The sequence below is a fragment of the Stegostoma tigrinum genome, chromosome 8 (genome assembly GCF_030684315.1).
Source record: "Stegostoma tigrinum isolate sSteTig4 chromosome 8, sSteTig4.hap1, whole genome shotgun sequence".
NCBI classification, from domain to species: Eukaryota; Metazoa; Chordata; class Chondrichthyes; order Orectolobiformes; family Stegostomatidae; genus Stegostoma; species Stegostoma tigrinum.
This window is the reverse complement of record NC_081361.1, coordinates 4,493,242-4,504,577: the sequence shown is the minus strand read 5'-3', so window position 1 is coordinate 4,504,577 and position 11,336 is coordinate 4,493,242. Positions and strand designations below refer to the sequence as shown.

The following is an 11,336-nucleotide window of genomic DNA, read 5'->3' as shown; positions in this document are numbered from 1 at the left end:
ATGTAAGGAAGCAGAACCAGGCATGCATCAATGCAGCATTATACAATTCATTTTATGGGAAACGAATGTAAGCCATTTCATTTTCGCAATAACACAGTGAGTGTAAGATTTTTATTTTAAAAAATGTACTCTGTGTGAAAATAACTAATACGAACTCAAATCAAAATATAAGTGTAAATGAACTGAAATATACATTGCCCCCATTCCACTCAACAGAACGAAATGGAAGGATACCTGGTTACACAGAATGTAAGGATCTGAAGATAACCTGACATGAACAGCATTAGACCATATTGAAATAATGTGGCCTTACTTGAGTTGTTCTACCTCAATTTGGGTCACAGTGATGATGAATTCGATGAATTTACATGACGGAACCGTTGGTAAATAGGAAGAAGAAGACTGCATTGTTGAGTCAATCTGCTCAGAATTGACATAGTGACAATGAGCTGGGTGATTCATGGAGGAATGTTGTCTTCAAGAGCTACATCTGCACAAACTAATCGGAACCAAATTTCACTGGATCTTTTCTACAGGAATTTTACGGTCAGTTGTGTTAAATGAGTGAATAGTTAGAATGAATTTGGAACAGAGTTGCAAATTAGTGGTGGTCACGTTCAAAGTAGTTTAAGTGCATAATATACGTGAAGTATATAATTTATTTTTTCACTTTTGAACAGTGGAATCTGTTCTATTCCATCAAAATATAAACATTCTGCGAAGCAACAGCTGCGTTGTTGTATTTGTAAATTGTAAGTTATAAATATAAATGTTCAAACCAACTAATTATTTCCCTGGAGTCTAAAATAAGGTATAAATATCAGCAATAACCACTGAATAACGAGAAGTTCTGAACCCTGTTCACAATGCATGAAATAATAACAGGCCTGGTGTTTGAAATTTACTATCCATTCATTGCAGCGACCGGAGTTCCAGGTTAGAATATTTGTATTTTTGTAGCTGCGCGAATAGTAGGGGTTAACTGTAACAATTCTCCGATTTAGCCAATAACACTTGCTCACGTTATATGCTCCTTTTCACACTTTTCATTGTATATAATGGCCTGTTTGCAGGCATAAGGATCAACATTTAAATGGAATGATCCTCTTTTGTTTGCAGCATTACTTACTGTCTTAAATTTGGTATTTAATTTCGTCCATTTGTTGGCAGACCTTCGCTGTGTTGGCATTATTATTCAGGTTTGGAATTACAGTTTGTTTTTAACAAACAGGTATCATCATATCGCCTGTATAATTTGCTACCTTTAAGGGAATGATAATTTCCAATGCCAGGGACAACTTGACCGCTTTGAAGAAATGCTTTCTCCCATTAAGCATTAACTATTTTACTGTCGAAGTTACTGGAAGTGAATTAGTTTCTCCTTACCAGTTTAAAATGGATTTGTGGTTGAATTGCCAAGGAATTTTAATGGTGACATCACTGTTCTACTTCGGTGTTGATACTCAAGCAATACTGTGTTGAAAATAAGATTGTGTTGTGTTGACACCATTTTATCCACAGGAAAATTGACACATTGCAATAAACATGTAAAAATATATCTATTTAGATATTGATATTTACAGGTACAGCTTAATAAATCTTCTTCTTTTCTGCTACCTAACAGTCAGCGTTTCTGTTCACCAGTGTTTAATGTTCGCTGCTTCAGCTTTAATTCACTTTTTGACAGGAACTCCTACTGAAAGTGAGGGGTAATGAGAGTGGGATTTCGTTGAGTGATGATCACTTTAACGAAGAAAGAAATTAGCAAGACAAAAACGGAGCACCAGGCAGCTATGGTGGAGAAGATTGTAGTGATTCTAAAGATATTCATTCGGCACATTCAGGGAAGAAGATTAACGAGAGAGAGAATAGGACCCTCGATGACCAAAATGAGCATGTGTGTGTAGAGCTGCAGTAGATGGGCGAGATCTTCAATGAATATTTCCCTTCTGTGAATGCATGAAGGTCATAACTCTCCAAGCCCTGCCTAGATATATCCAAGAATCCGGACAGAGGCTAGAAAGGCAACTGTGCATGTGCGGGCTGATAAACCAGCATCATCGTTAGCCATGGTGAGGTCTTAGAAAACTGGAGGGTCGAGTTTTGTCCTTATTCAAGAAGGGTTGCAAAGAAACACTTGGCAATTTTCAACAACAACCCTAACGTTTGTGGTACATAATTTACATTTGAAAAAGTAGTGTTCAATTAGCAGTAGTAGGCTTGGTTTCATATATGGGAGACCATGCCTCACAAGTTTGCTTTAGTTCATTGATGAAGTGACCAGGAAAGTTGTTGAGTGAAGAGTGATAAACTTAGGCTACGTGAAATTCAGGAAGATTTTGATAAGTTTCGACAGGGTAGGCTGCTCTGGAAGGTGAGATAGAACATAGGACATAGAACATAGAAAGGTACAGCACAGTACAGGCCCTTCGGCCCACGATGTTGTGCTGTGGAATAATCCTCATCCAAAAATAAAATAACCTAACCTACATTCCCCTCAATTCACTGCTGTCCATGTGCATGTCCAGCAGTCGCTTAAATGTCACTAATGACTCTGCTTCCATGCCTACCACTGGTAAATTATCCCATGCGCTCACAACTCTCTGGGTGAAGAACCTCCCTCTGGCATCTCCTCTACATTTTCCTCCTAACACCATAAAACTATGACCCCCTCCTGCCTTTGGGAAAAGTCTCTGGCTATCGACTCTATCCATGCCTCTCATTACCTTGTACACCTCGATCAGGTCACCTCTCTTCCTCCTTCTCTCCAGAGAGAAAAGTCCAAGCTCAGTCAAGCTCTCCTCGTAAGACAAGCGCTCCAGTCAAGGCAGCATCCTGGTAAAACTCCTTTGCACCCTCTCCAAAGCCTCCACATCTTTCGTATAATAGGGCAACCAGAACTGGACACAATATTCCAAGCGTGGTCTCACCAGGGTTTTGTAGAGCTGCAGCATAACCTCGCGGCTCTTAAACTCAAGCCCCCTGTTAATGAAAGCCAAAACACCATATGCTTTCTGAACAACCTTATCCACCTGGGTGGCAACTTTGAGGGAGCTATGCACTTGAACACCAAGATACCCCTGGTGCTCCACACTGCCGAGAATCCTGCCTTTAATCCTATACTCAGCATTTAAGTTCGACCTTCCGAAATGCATCACTTCGCATTTATCCAGGTTGAACTCCATCTGCCATTTCTCAGCCCACCTCTGCATTCTGTCAATGTCTCGCTGAAGACTGCAATAGCCCTCGATACTATCAATGGCACCTCCAACCTTTGTGTCATCTGCAAACATATAAACCCACCCCTCAACCTCCTCGTCCAAGTCATTTATAAAAACTCCAAAGAGCAGAGGCCCAAGAACAGAGCTCTGTGTGACACCACTCAGCAATGACCTCCAGGCAGAATACTTACCATCTACAACCACTCTCTGCCTCCTGTCAGCCAACCAATTCTGAATCCAGACAGCCAAATCCCCCTGTATCTCATACCTCCTGACTTTATGAATGAGCCTGCGTGGGGAACCTTATCAAATGCCTTTCTGAAGTCCATGTACACCGCATCCACTGCTCGACCCTCGTCAACCTGTCTCGTGACTTCCTGAAAGAACTCAATAAGATTTGTAAGGCATGACCTTCTCCTGACAAAGCCATGCTGACTCCCTTTAATCACTCTGTGCTTTTCCAAATAGTCATAAATCCTATCCCTCAGAATTCTTACCAAAACCTTGTTGACCACAGACATAAGGCTGACTGGTCTGTAATTTCCAGGGATTTCCCTATTCACTTTCTTGAAAAGAGGAACAACATTTGCCTCCCTCCAATCTTCTGGTATGACTCCCGTGGAGAGTGAGGAAGCAAAGATCATCGCTAGCAGCTTAGCAACCTCCTTTCTCGCTTCCCGGAGCAACCTAGGATAAATCTGGTCTGGCGCTGGGGATTGTAGATCAATTGGAATCAAGGAAGAGAAGAGTTGGAAAATTGGTAGCACGTTGGGTTGGTGTTTGGAAGCAGAGAATAATAATGGAGGTTTCTTTTTGAACCGGAGGTCTGTGACTAGTGGTGTGCCCCAGGAGACCATGCAGAGTCCGTTCTTATTTGTTATCCATATCAATGACCTGGATGAGAATGTACAAGGCATGATTAGTAAGTTTGTGGATGACACAAAAGTAGGCACTTTCATGGACAGTGACGAAGGTTATCAGGAAACGCAGCAAGATCCTGATTAGCTGGGGATATGGGCTGAGAAATGCCAAATAGACTTTAATATAGATAAGTGGGAGGTAATGCATTATGGGAATTCAAATCAGTTTCACTGTGAATGGTGGGGCCTTAAGGATTGCCACGGAACAGAGGGACATTGGAGTTCGGGTGCACGGTTTTCTACAAGTGGAGTCAAAGGTAGACGAAGGTGAAGAATGCTTTTGGCGCACTTCCCCATCATTCAGAACATTCTGTCTGAAAGTTCGAAAGTTGTATTGCAGTTATATAGGATGTTGGTGACGCTGCACTTGAAGTATTGTGTTCTGGTTTGATCACCTTGTTACAGGAATGATGCTATTAAAATGGAAGAGTGCAAATAACTTTACAAGGATGTTGCAACGACTCAGTGAACTGAGTTACAGGGAGAGGTTGGACTAAATAAGAGTTTTTCTTTTCCATAGGCATAGACTGAGGTGGGATCTTATAAAAGTGTATAAGATCATGAGAGGCATGGATAGGTTGAGTATACTTAATCTTATTTCCAGGGTTTGCGAACCGAGGACGAGAGGGCTTCAGTTTAAAGTAAAGGGGAAATAATGCATGCAAAGTGGGTGGTAGGGTGCAAGTTTCTCTTCCACAGCGAATGGTATGCGTGTGCAATGAGCTGCCGGCAGAAGTGGTTGGGAGGGTACATTAACAACATTTACATTTCATTGGCACGAAGACATGGATAAAAAAGGTTTAGAAGGAATTAGCCAAGTGCATGGAAATAGGGTTAGCATGGATGGACATTTTGGTTGGCATAGACCAGCTTAGGCTGAAGGGCCTGTCTTCGCATTGTAGGACTCTATGCCTCTGCAATGGCCAGCAATGCCTCGGGCAGTACTCATCTTCCAGATAATGACCTCAGGATGGAAATAAGTCAATGTTTCGTGTCTGGAAAGCGTTCCTAATAACTCACCAGACGGCTCACCAGACTCCAAAACGTTAACTTGGATTTCCTTTCACAGATGCTGCCAGAACAATTGAGCATTCCAGTGACCTCTACTTTTGTTACTGATTTACAGAATCCACAAGCCTTTTCGTTTTTAGTCTGATTTGAATATCCAACACGAGTTACATTTTTCGGCAGTACACCACAATCTAACTGTTACATTTTATAAGGCGTTTTTCCAATCACAATGGTCACCTGCTGGCTGCAGAGCTCAGGGTGCGCACTAAAGACATCATGTGATTTGTGCCCTGTTTTATCATGAAAAAAAAACCGCCCTCATTGACATGGAAAGCTCACTCTCCAGACTCTTCCACCCCAACATCAAATATTTTTCGGCCAACTGGCTGTACATCTATTTCCAAAAAGGAGTGAATTATACAAAACTTTACTGGCAGAAGATACTTTTTTCTTTCCTCAGTAGATATAACCTGTTCTCCCGTTTGTTTTTATGTGTATGGTTATTATAATAGTTATTTACTCATTTCAGATATTTCCCTATTTCCTTGCTGAAGAGAAGTCTTACTCCACTGTTCGTTCTTGAAGGCGCTGCGTGTGTGTGTGTGTGTGTGTGTGTGTGTGCACGCGTGCGTGTGTGTTTCTTTGCTTCATGACATTTGAACTCATGGTTATTTTCAACTTGTTAGAGGATCAGCTCTCTTATGTCAACACTGCATAATTACCTTAAAAAAGATTGCATCAACTTTGGCATCAAACATGGCGTTATATCATACTGTCTACGTGTCTTGTAGGTCGCTGCAGCATGAGTTATACTGGTAGGATTTGAAAGAGTAAACCTCCTGTACTTGGTCTGACTGACATGTAAAAATTCTTAGTTTTTTAAAATCTTTCTTTTTCTATTGCAGCAAACGTGGCAGTGATAGTCATTCTGTCTCGAAACAGATGCTGCCTGTTTGGATGTGTTATCTATTACCTAGTGTCCATGGCAGTGGCGGATCTCTTGGTCATTACCACAGCTGTAATATTAAACTGGATAGCTGGGATGTACTTCCCATTCAGTTTCTTATCCATTACGCCATTGTGCAGTTTTCGTTCTGCCTTCAATTATGCAGCTCTTGCTCGTTCTGCTTGGTTGACATTCAGTTTCACCTTGGATCGATTTGTTGCAATCTCTTGCCAGAAGCTGAATGTTAAATATTGCACTGAAAAAATGGCAGGACGTGTTATAATAATTGTTTTCGTGCTCTCCTGTGTCAAAAATACCTTCACGTATTTTTATTACGAACCCATGTATCTAGATAACAATGTGCCTTGGTTCTGCGCCCTAAAACCAGTATTTTATACATCACCAGCATGGACTGCATATGACTGGATTCGATCAATTTTAACACCTTGTCTCCCGTTTATTCTGACTTTACTGCTCAATGTTCTAACTGTTAGACACATTTTAGTGGCAAATCAAGCCCGTAGGAGGCTCAGGAACTTAAACACTAGAGATAATCAGAAAGACCTAGAAATAGAGAAGCGCAGAAAGAGTATTGTTTTACTCTTTGCCATCTCAGGCAGTTTCATTCTGTTAAATTCGTTGTGTTTTTTAACAATCCCTTATGTCCGAGTTGCAGGTGTGACGTATCCTTCAGGTTCTGATCAGAGCACTTTCATATTTATTCTTCAAGAAAGTGGATACATGCCTCAATTATTGAGTTCTTGTATCAACCCGTTTATTTACGCTGGCACTCAACGTAAGTTCAGAATGGAATTGATGAACGGGGTAAAATATCCATTGAATCTAATTATTGGAGTATTCACATGTTAAAAACATCAATATATGACATGGACTCTACGATGAATTATGTCACATATTCTATTTTGTCTAGTAACTAAACAAAATCGATGACAAATAACAAATGCTTTCAGTCTTTTTCACTGACTGCTGTAATGACTCAGTGTAATGAAAATGACCAGATCGGGTCAAAATATTTTACCTATGTAGCGTAAACCCTTAATTTTTCTTATGTTAACGGTAGATGTGAAATGTTTTGCTTCAGATGCAATGTGACTAGACTAATACTCGACATTATGCAAAATGCAATTTATGTGAACACGAGAGTTAAAATACAAACTGAAGAAGGAAGGGGTTGGAATAACTTAACTATTGGGAAAAAAAACTGAATAATAGGTGTGATAACTACGACTAATTAACTGTTCCACTGTAGTAAAATCGCATAACACATCCTTTGTCAAAAAGGCAATTTCAGACACAAATTCCCTCATGCAGTGCTCCAATTTGGATGTACAAAAACATCAAGAGAAGATTCAGCGATAGTAGTAGCTGGAAGACATTTGTCAAAGCTTCCAAATCATTTGAGATCCTGGAGGCACCTGCTTAAAATTAAAATTAAAAATTGAAAACAAAAGCTTGCCTTGAAAGTTGGCCACACCCACGCTGGTTCCATTGTTCCAAGTTGTTTCAAAACAAACCTCAAGTTTTTTTTACTCTCTTAGAGACAGCTCTACGCATCTGCCTTACCAACTCTTTTTCAGAAAAAGTGCAAAATAGCTTCTTAAATTGATAGCATCTTGAAACCTGCCCATAGAAAGAAATGAACCATTAACATTACAAAACAGCTTCATTTTTAAATACTGTGAAGTTGCTCTATTAGTGCGCTGCAGTACATAAATGATTTTAAGCATGCAAACATTCACTTCTGCAATCAGTCCAGTCACTCCTGCCTTCAAACTTTTTTTTCTTTTTCATGAACAGTATATGCAATTGTCTCAGACACATTAATGACAATATTAAATAGTGAAGTGTAATAATGTCAACAGCAATCTGAAGACTTCCTTCACAATTGTCAAATACTACTCTTGGTGAGTATTCAATTTTCTGGAATTAGTTAAAATATACAATGTGTCTTTTTTTTTAATCTTCTCGTTATCTTCTTGTAAGAGTACAGCACTAAAACCCACATTACACAAATGGATAGCCATCTTGATTGCCTTTGTGTAATTAGAAGTGGGAACATTTGGGCAGTTGTTGACACAGCGTTCAGGCTGTCAAAAACCTTTTGACAGTCCATTGCCTATTGGAATTTCCTGCACTTCATCAAGTAGTCAGTTTTGGATCAACCACGCTGCTAATATTATTTGAAAACTTCCTACAGACCACATTGAATGCAGAAATTTTAGAATTGCCCTCTCCATCGAGATGGAACATTCCAAAATGACCTTGCTTTCACGTTCCAAGGCCATCTATCCTTATCTAATAGCATGGATCAGCAACGTGGCTGGGTTTTTGCGAATTCAGGCTTCGCCAGGTTGATCACTAAACCTGTCCCAAAGTCCATTGAGCAATTTTATTGGAGGCTGAAAATGTTCCTAAAAATCACCAGGTCGTTGATGTAAACTACACAACTGTGTAATTCTGAAAAAAAAAAACAGCCCTTGAAATCTGGCATGACTTTAAATTGGTGTCATCTGTTTGGTATCACCAAAGCCAAAATTCCACTTGTTTTTTGGGATCATCGTACCTGCTAACATCCTCTGAGTAAGACCAATTTAGAAACAGAAGTCACTTGTCTCACCTTCTCAATAGATCTTTCCAAACGTTGGTCAGGATATGCATCAGACTTTGTTACTGCACTGACTTTGTGACAGCCCACACATAGTCAGTGCGTACCATTTGGTTTTAGCACTAATATTTATGAGTGAGCTCCAGTCACTGCAACTCGTGTTGACTAAGTTGTGTTTGATCTTGCATTCAATTCCTTTTTTAAACCTGCACCAACTTTAGAGGGTGAAGTCGATAAGGATGTTGCACAAGTAAACAACATTTCCTGCATCAATATCATGTATCATTAGATTAATACTTCCTAACATAATCTCATGTACCTCCCCACGTGATAGTAATAGATCTTTCAGATTATTTTGATTTTCCTCGGGAAGGTAACTCAATAATTTATATCAATTTTTGATAACTTTTTCGTTGTCCAATTTGATTAAGGAATTTCCAATTCACAATCACCTGAGCATGGATCTTCACTGCGTTGCAACAGGCAATATATTCTCCTTTTGCTTTCCTTCCTTATGCTAATAGCTTTTGAATATATTCACAATACACGTTCCGAGATTTCTTTCTATTTGACTTCCTTATCAAATAATTCACCTCAATTAATTTCCATTCAGTTTCATGGTGTCCAATAAACATTGTTTTTGTAGGTTGACCTAGCACTGGAAGCAATACTAACACTTTATCTCCATTACCGGAAGTGAGATTTTTTTAATTCCTTGTCAACTTCACGTTTCATCACACACTGTGTAACTTTTAAATGCTGTCGAGCCATCTCACCCACTTTATTTAATCTTTCCTAACATTTTACACCTAGTCCAAGTATAAGATTTCTGAACTCTAACTCACTTTTTTCTTCAATTAATTTCAGTAGTCCTCTCACTTCATGCCTCAGAACAAATTCAAATAGACTGAATTTGGTAAGTTATTTGCTCATACCTAACTGCAAATAATGCAAATTGAATTTCTTTATTCTAATCCTCTCGATAGTCTTGGGTTTAAACACTCAACGAGGTATTTAAATTTTGGTCATGCTGTTCTGAAGCTTGCTGCGATTCTGGTGGGTTCACACTGGAACTGAATTTTTTATAACTAAGTTATCCATAACTCCCTGAATAAGTTTCGTGCAAAATTTGGCCCATGATTTGATTATATGTGTGTGGGGAATCTGTATCAGTGACTGTTCTACACTTCTTTTAAAAGTTAGTAATCGTGTAATGGGATGGACTCTGGAAATCGAGCAGGCAGATGCATTATCGTCAACAAATACTGATTCCCACTCATTTATTTTACGTAGGGGCCCTACGCTTACATTTGAGGCCATTGTAGAAGTTTCCTAAAATACTGGAATTGGTATTAAATGTCCTGGTTTTATCACTGCCTGAGGTTTTTCAATTACTTAAAATGTATGAAATGTCTGGCAAAATTCAATCAACCCTTTGCATTTCAGGACGGTAAAAATGTTTTTCATTTTAACTTGAGTTTTCCTCATTTCCAAACTACCTCCTATTGGCAATTCATCTGCTAACAGAAACACCTCTTTTCTCTAATCCACCTTTATTACAATTTGATGCACACCTGCTTATTTCTCATAAACCTGAATATGTGATGGTCTCATTTCCTCATCAAGACGTCAGTTTAAAGATAGTAATATTCTGGGATACATTTGTATTCTTCTTTTGTGTACGTCGTTTTCCGTACAATTGCTTGAGATTGTCATCTTACTGATTTAACTCAGTTAATTTCTCTGAACTAAAAAAAATCCACTTTGTGCTCCTCCTATGTTTTTTATTCCTCTCTCCATTATTCGATTAACCATAGTCTCTGATAATTGTATATCAACTTTCCTAAAATTGTTCTTTGATTTCTTCTCCGTCTTGAGATTGAGGCCTTGTAACATAACTATCACACAGCCTGGAGCCATCGCAGGATGTATTGTCTCTAATACCTCTGTTATCTAGTTTTTCTACTGGCTTTTCAACCACCGTAGGCAGCACTCTCACCTGTAATCCAAATATATCATTGCCAAAAACTAACTTTATTCTTGTAGGCATGGTTTCTCTATTGCACTCCCACCATCACTTCTCCACTTTTCACTGGACATGCCAACCTCCCTTTAGATAATGGAGTACTCACTGTCTCACCGAGAATTCCACATATTAGCACATTTTCTGAAAAATCCTTCTGAATTACATAATCCTTCATTTCTCATCGTCACCTTAATGTTGCCTTATGATTTAAAAGTGTAATTTGTTCACATGCTCCTCCTGGCACATGTGGCTGACCTTACACTTACAAGCAAACAATTTATGAAGATCACGCACTTTTTGCTAAAACAACCCCTGATCAGTTTTCCGCATTTTGGTGCAGATTTTTATCTTCCATTGTGTTTCGCTTTACCACGTCAACAAAACTCACTGATTCATTTTTTTTAACCATGTATTCGTCTTCACAGTGCTTTTTCTAAACCACCAACATTGCAACTTCGTGTGGCCTACTTTAATCACATGGAAATCCTCGAGCTTTATGAGTTCAATAACCCCTCATAGGCTTCCTTTTTATCCTGCAATAAACAATATTTTGAATCATCAATGCGACTTTATTTGTCCTCACACT

General features: G+C 39.1%; 1 protein-coding gene across 1 annotated transcript; it reads left to right on the top strand.

The window, feature by feature from the left end:
- The first annotated feature begins 866 nt into the window (after nucleotides 1–866).
- On the top strand, nucleotides 867–8,224 carry LOC132209914 (probable G-protein coupled receptor 139). The gene is made up of 3 exons (XM_059648226.1): nucleotides 867–936; nucleotides 6,058–6,894; nucleotides 8,103–8,224. Exons 1-3 carry the CDS (start codon nucleotides 867–869, stop codon nucleotides 8,222–8,224), a joined length of 1,029 nt encoding a protein of 342 aa, XP_059504209.1.
- Nucleotides 8,225–11,336: the final 3,112 nt, after the last annotated feature.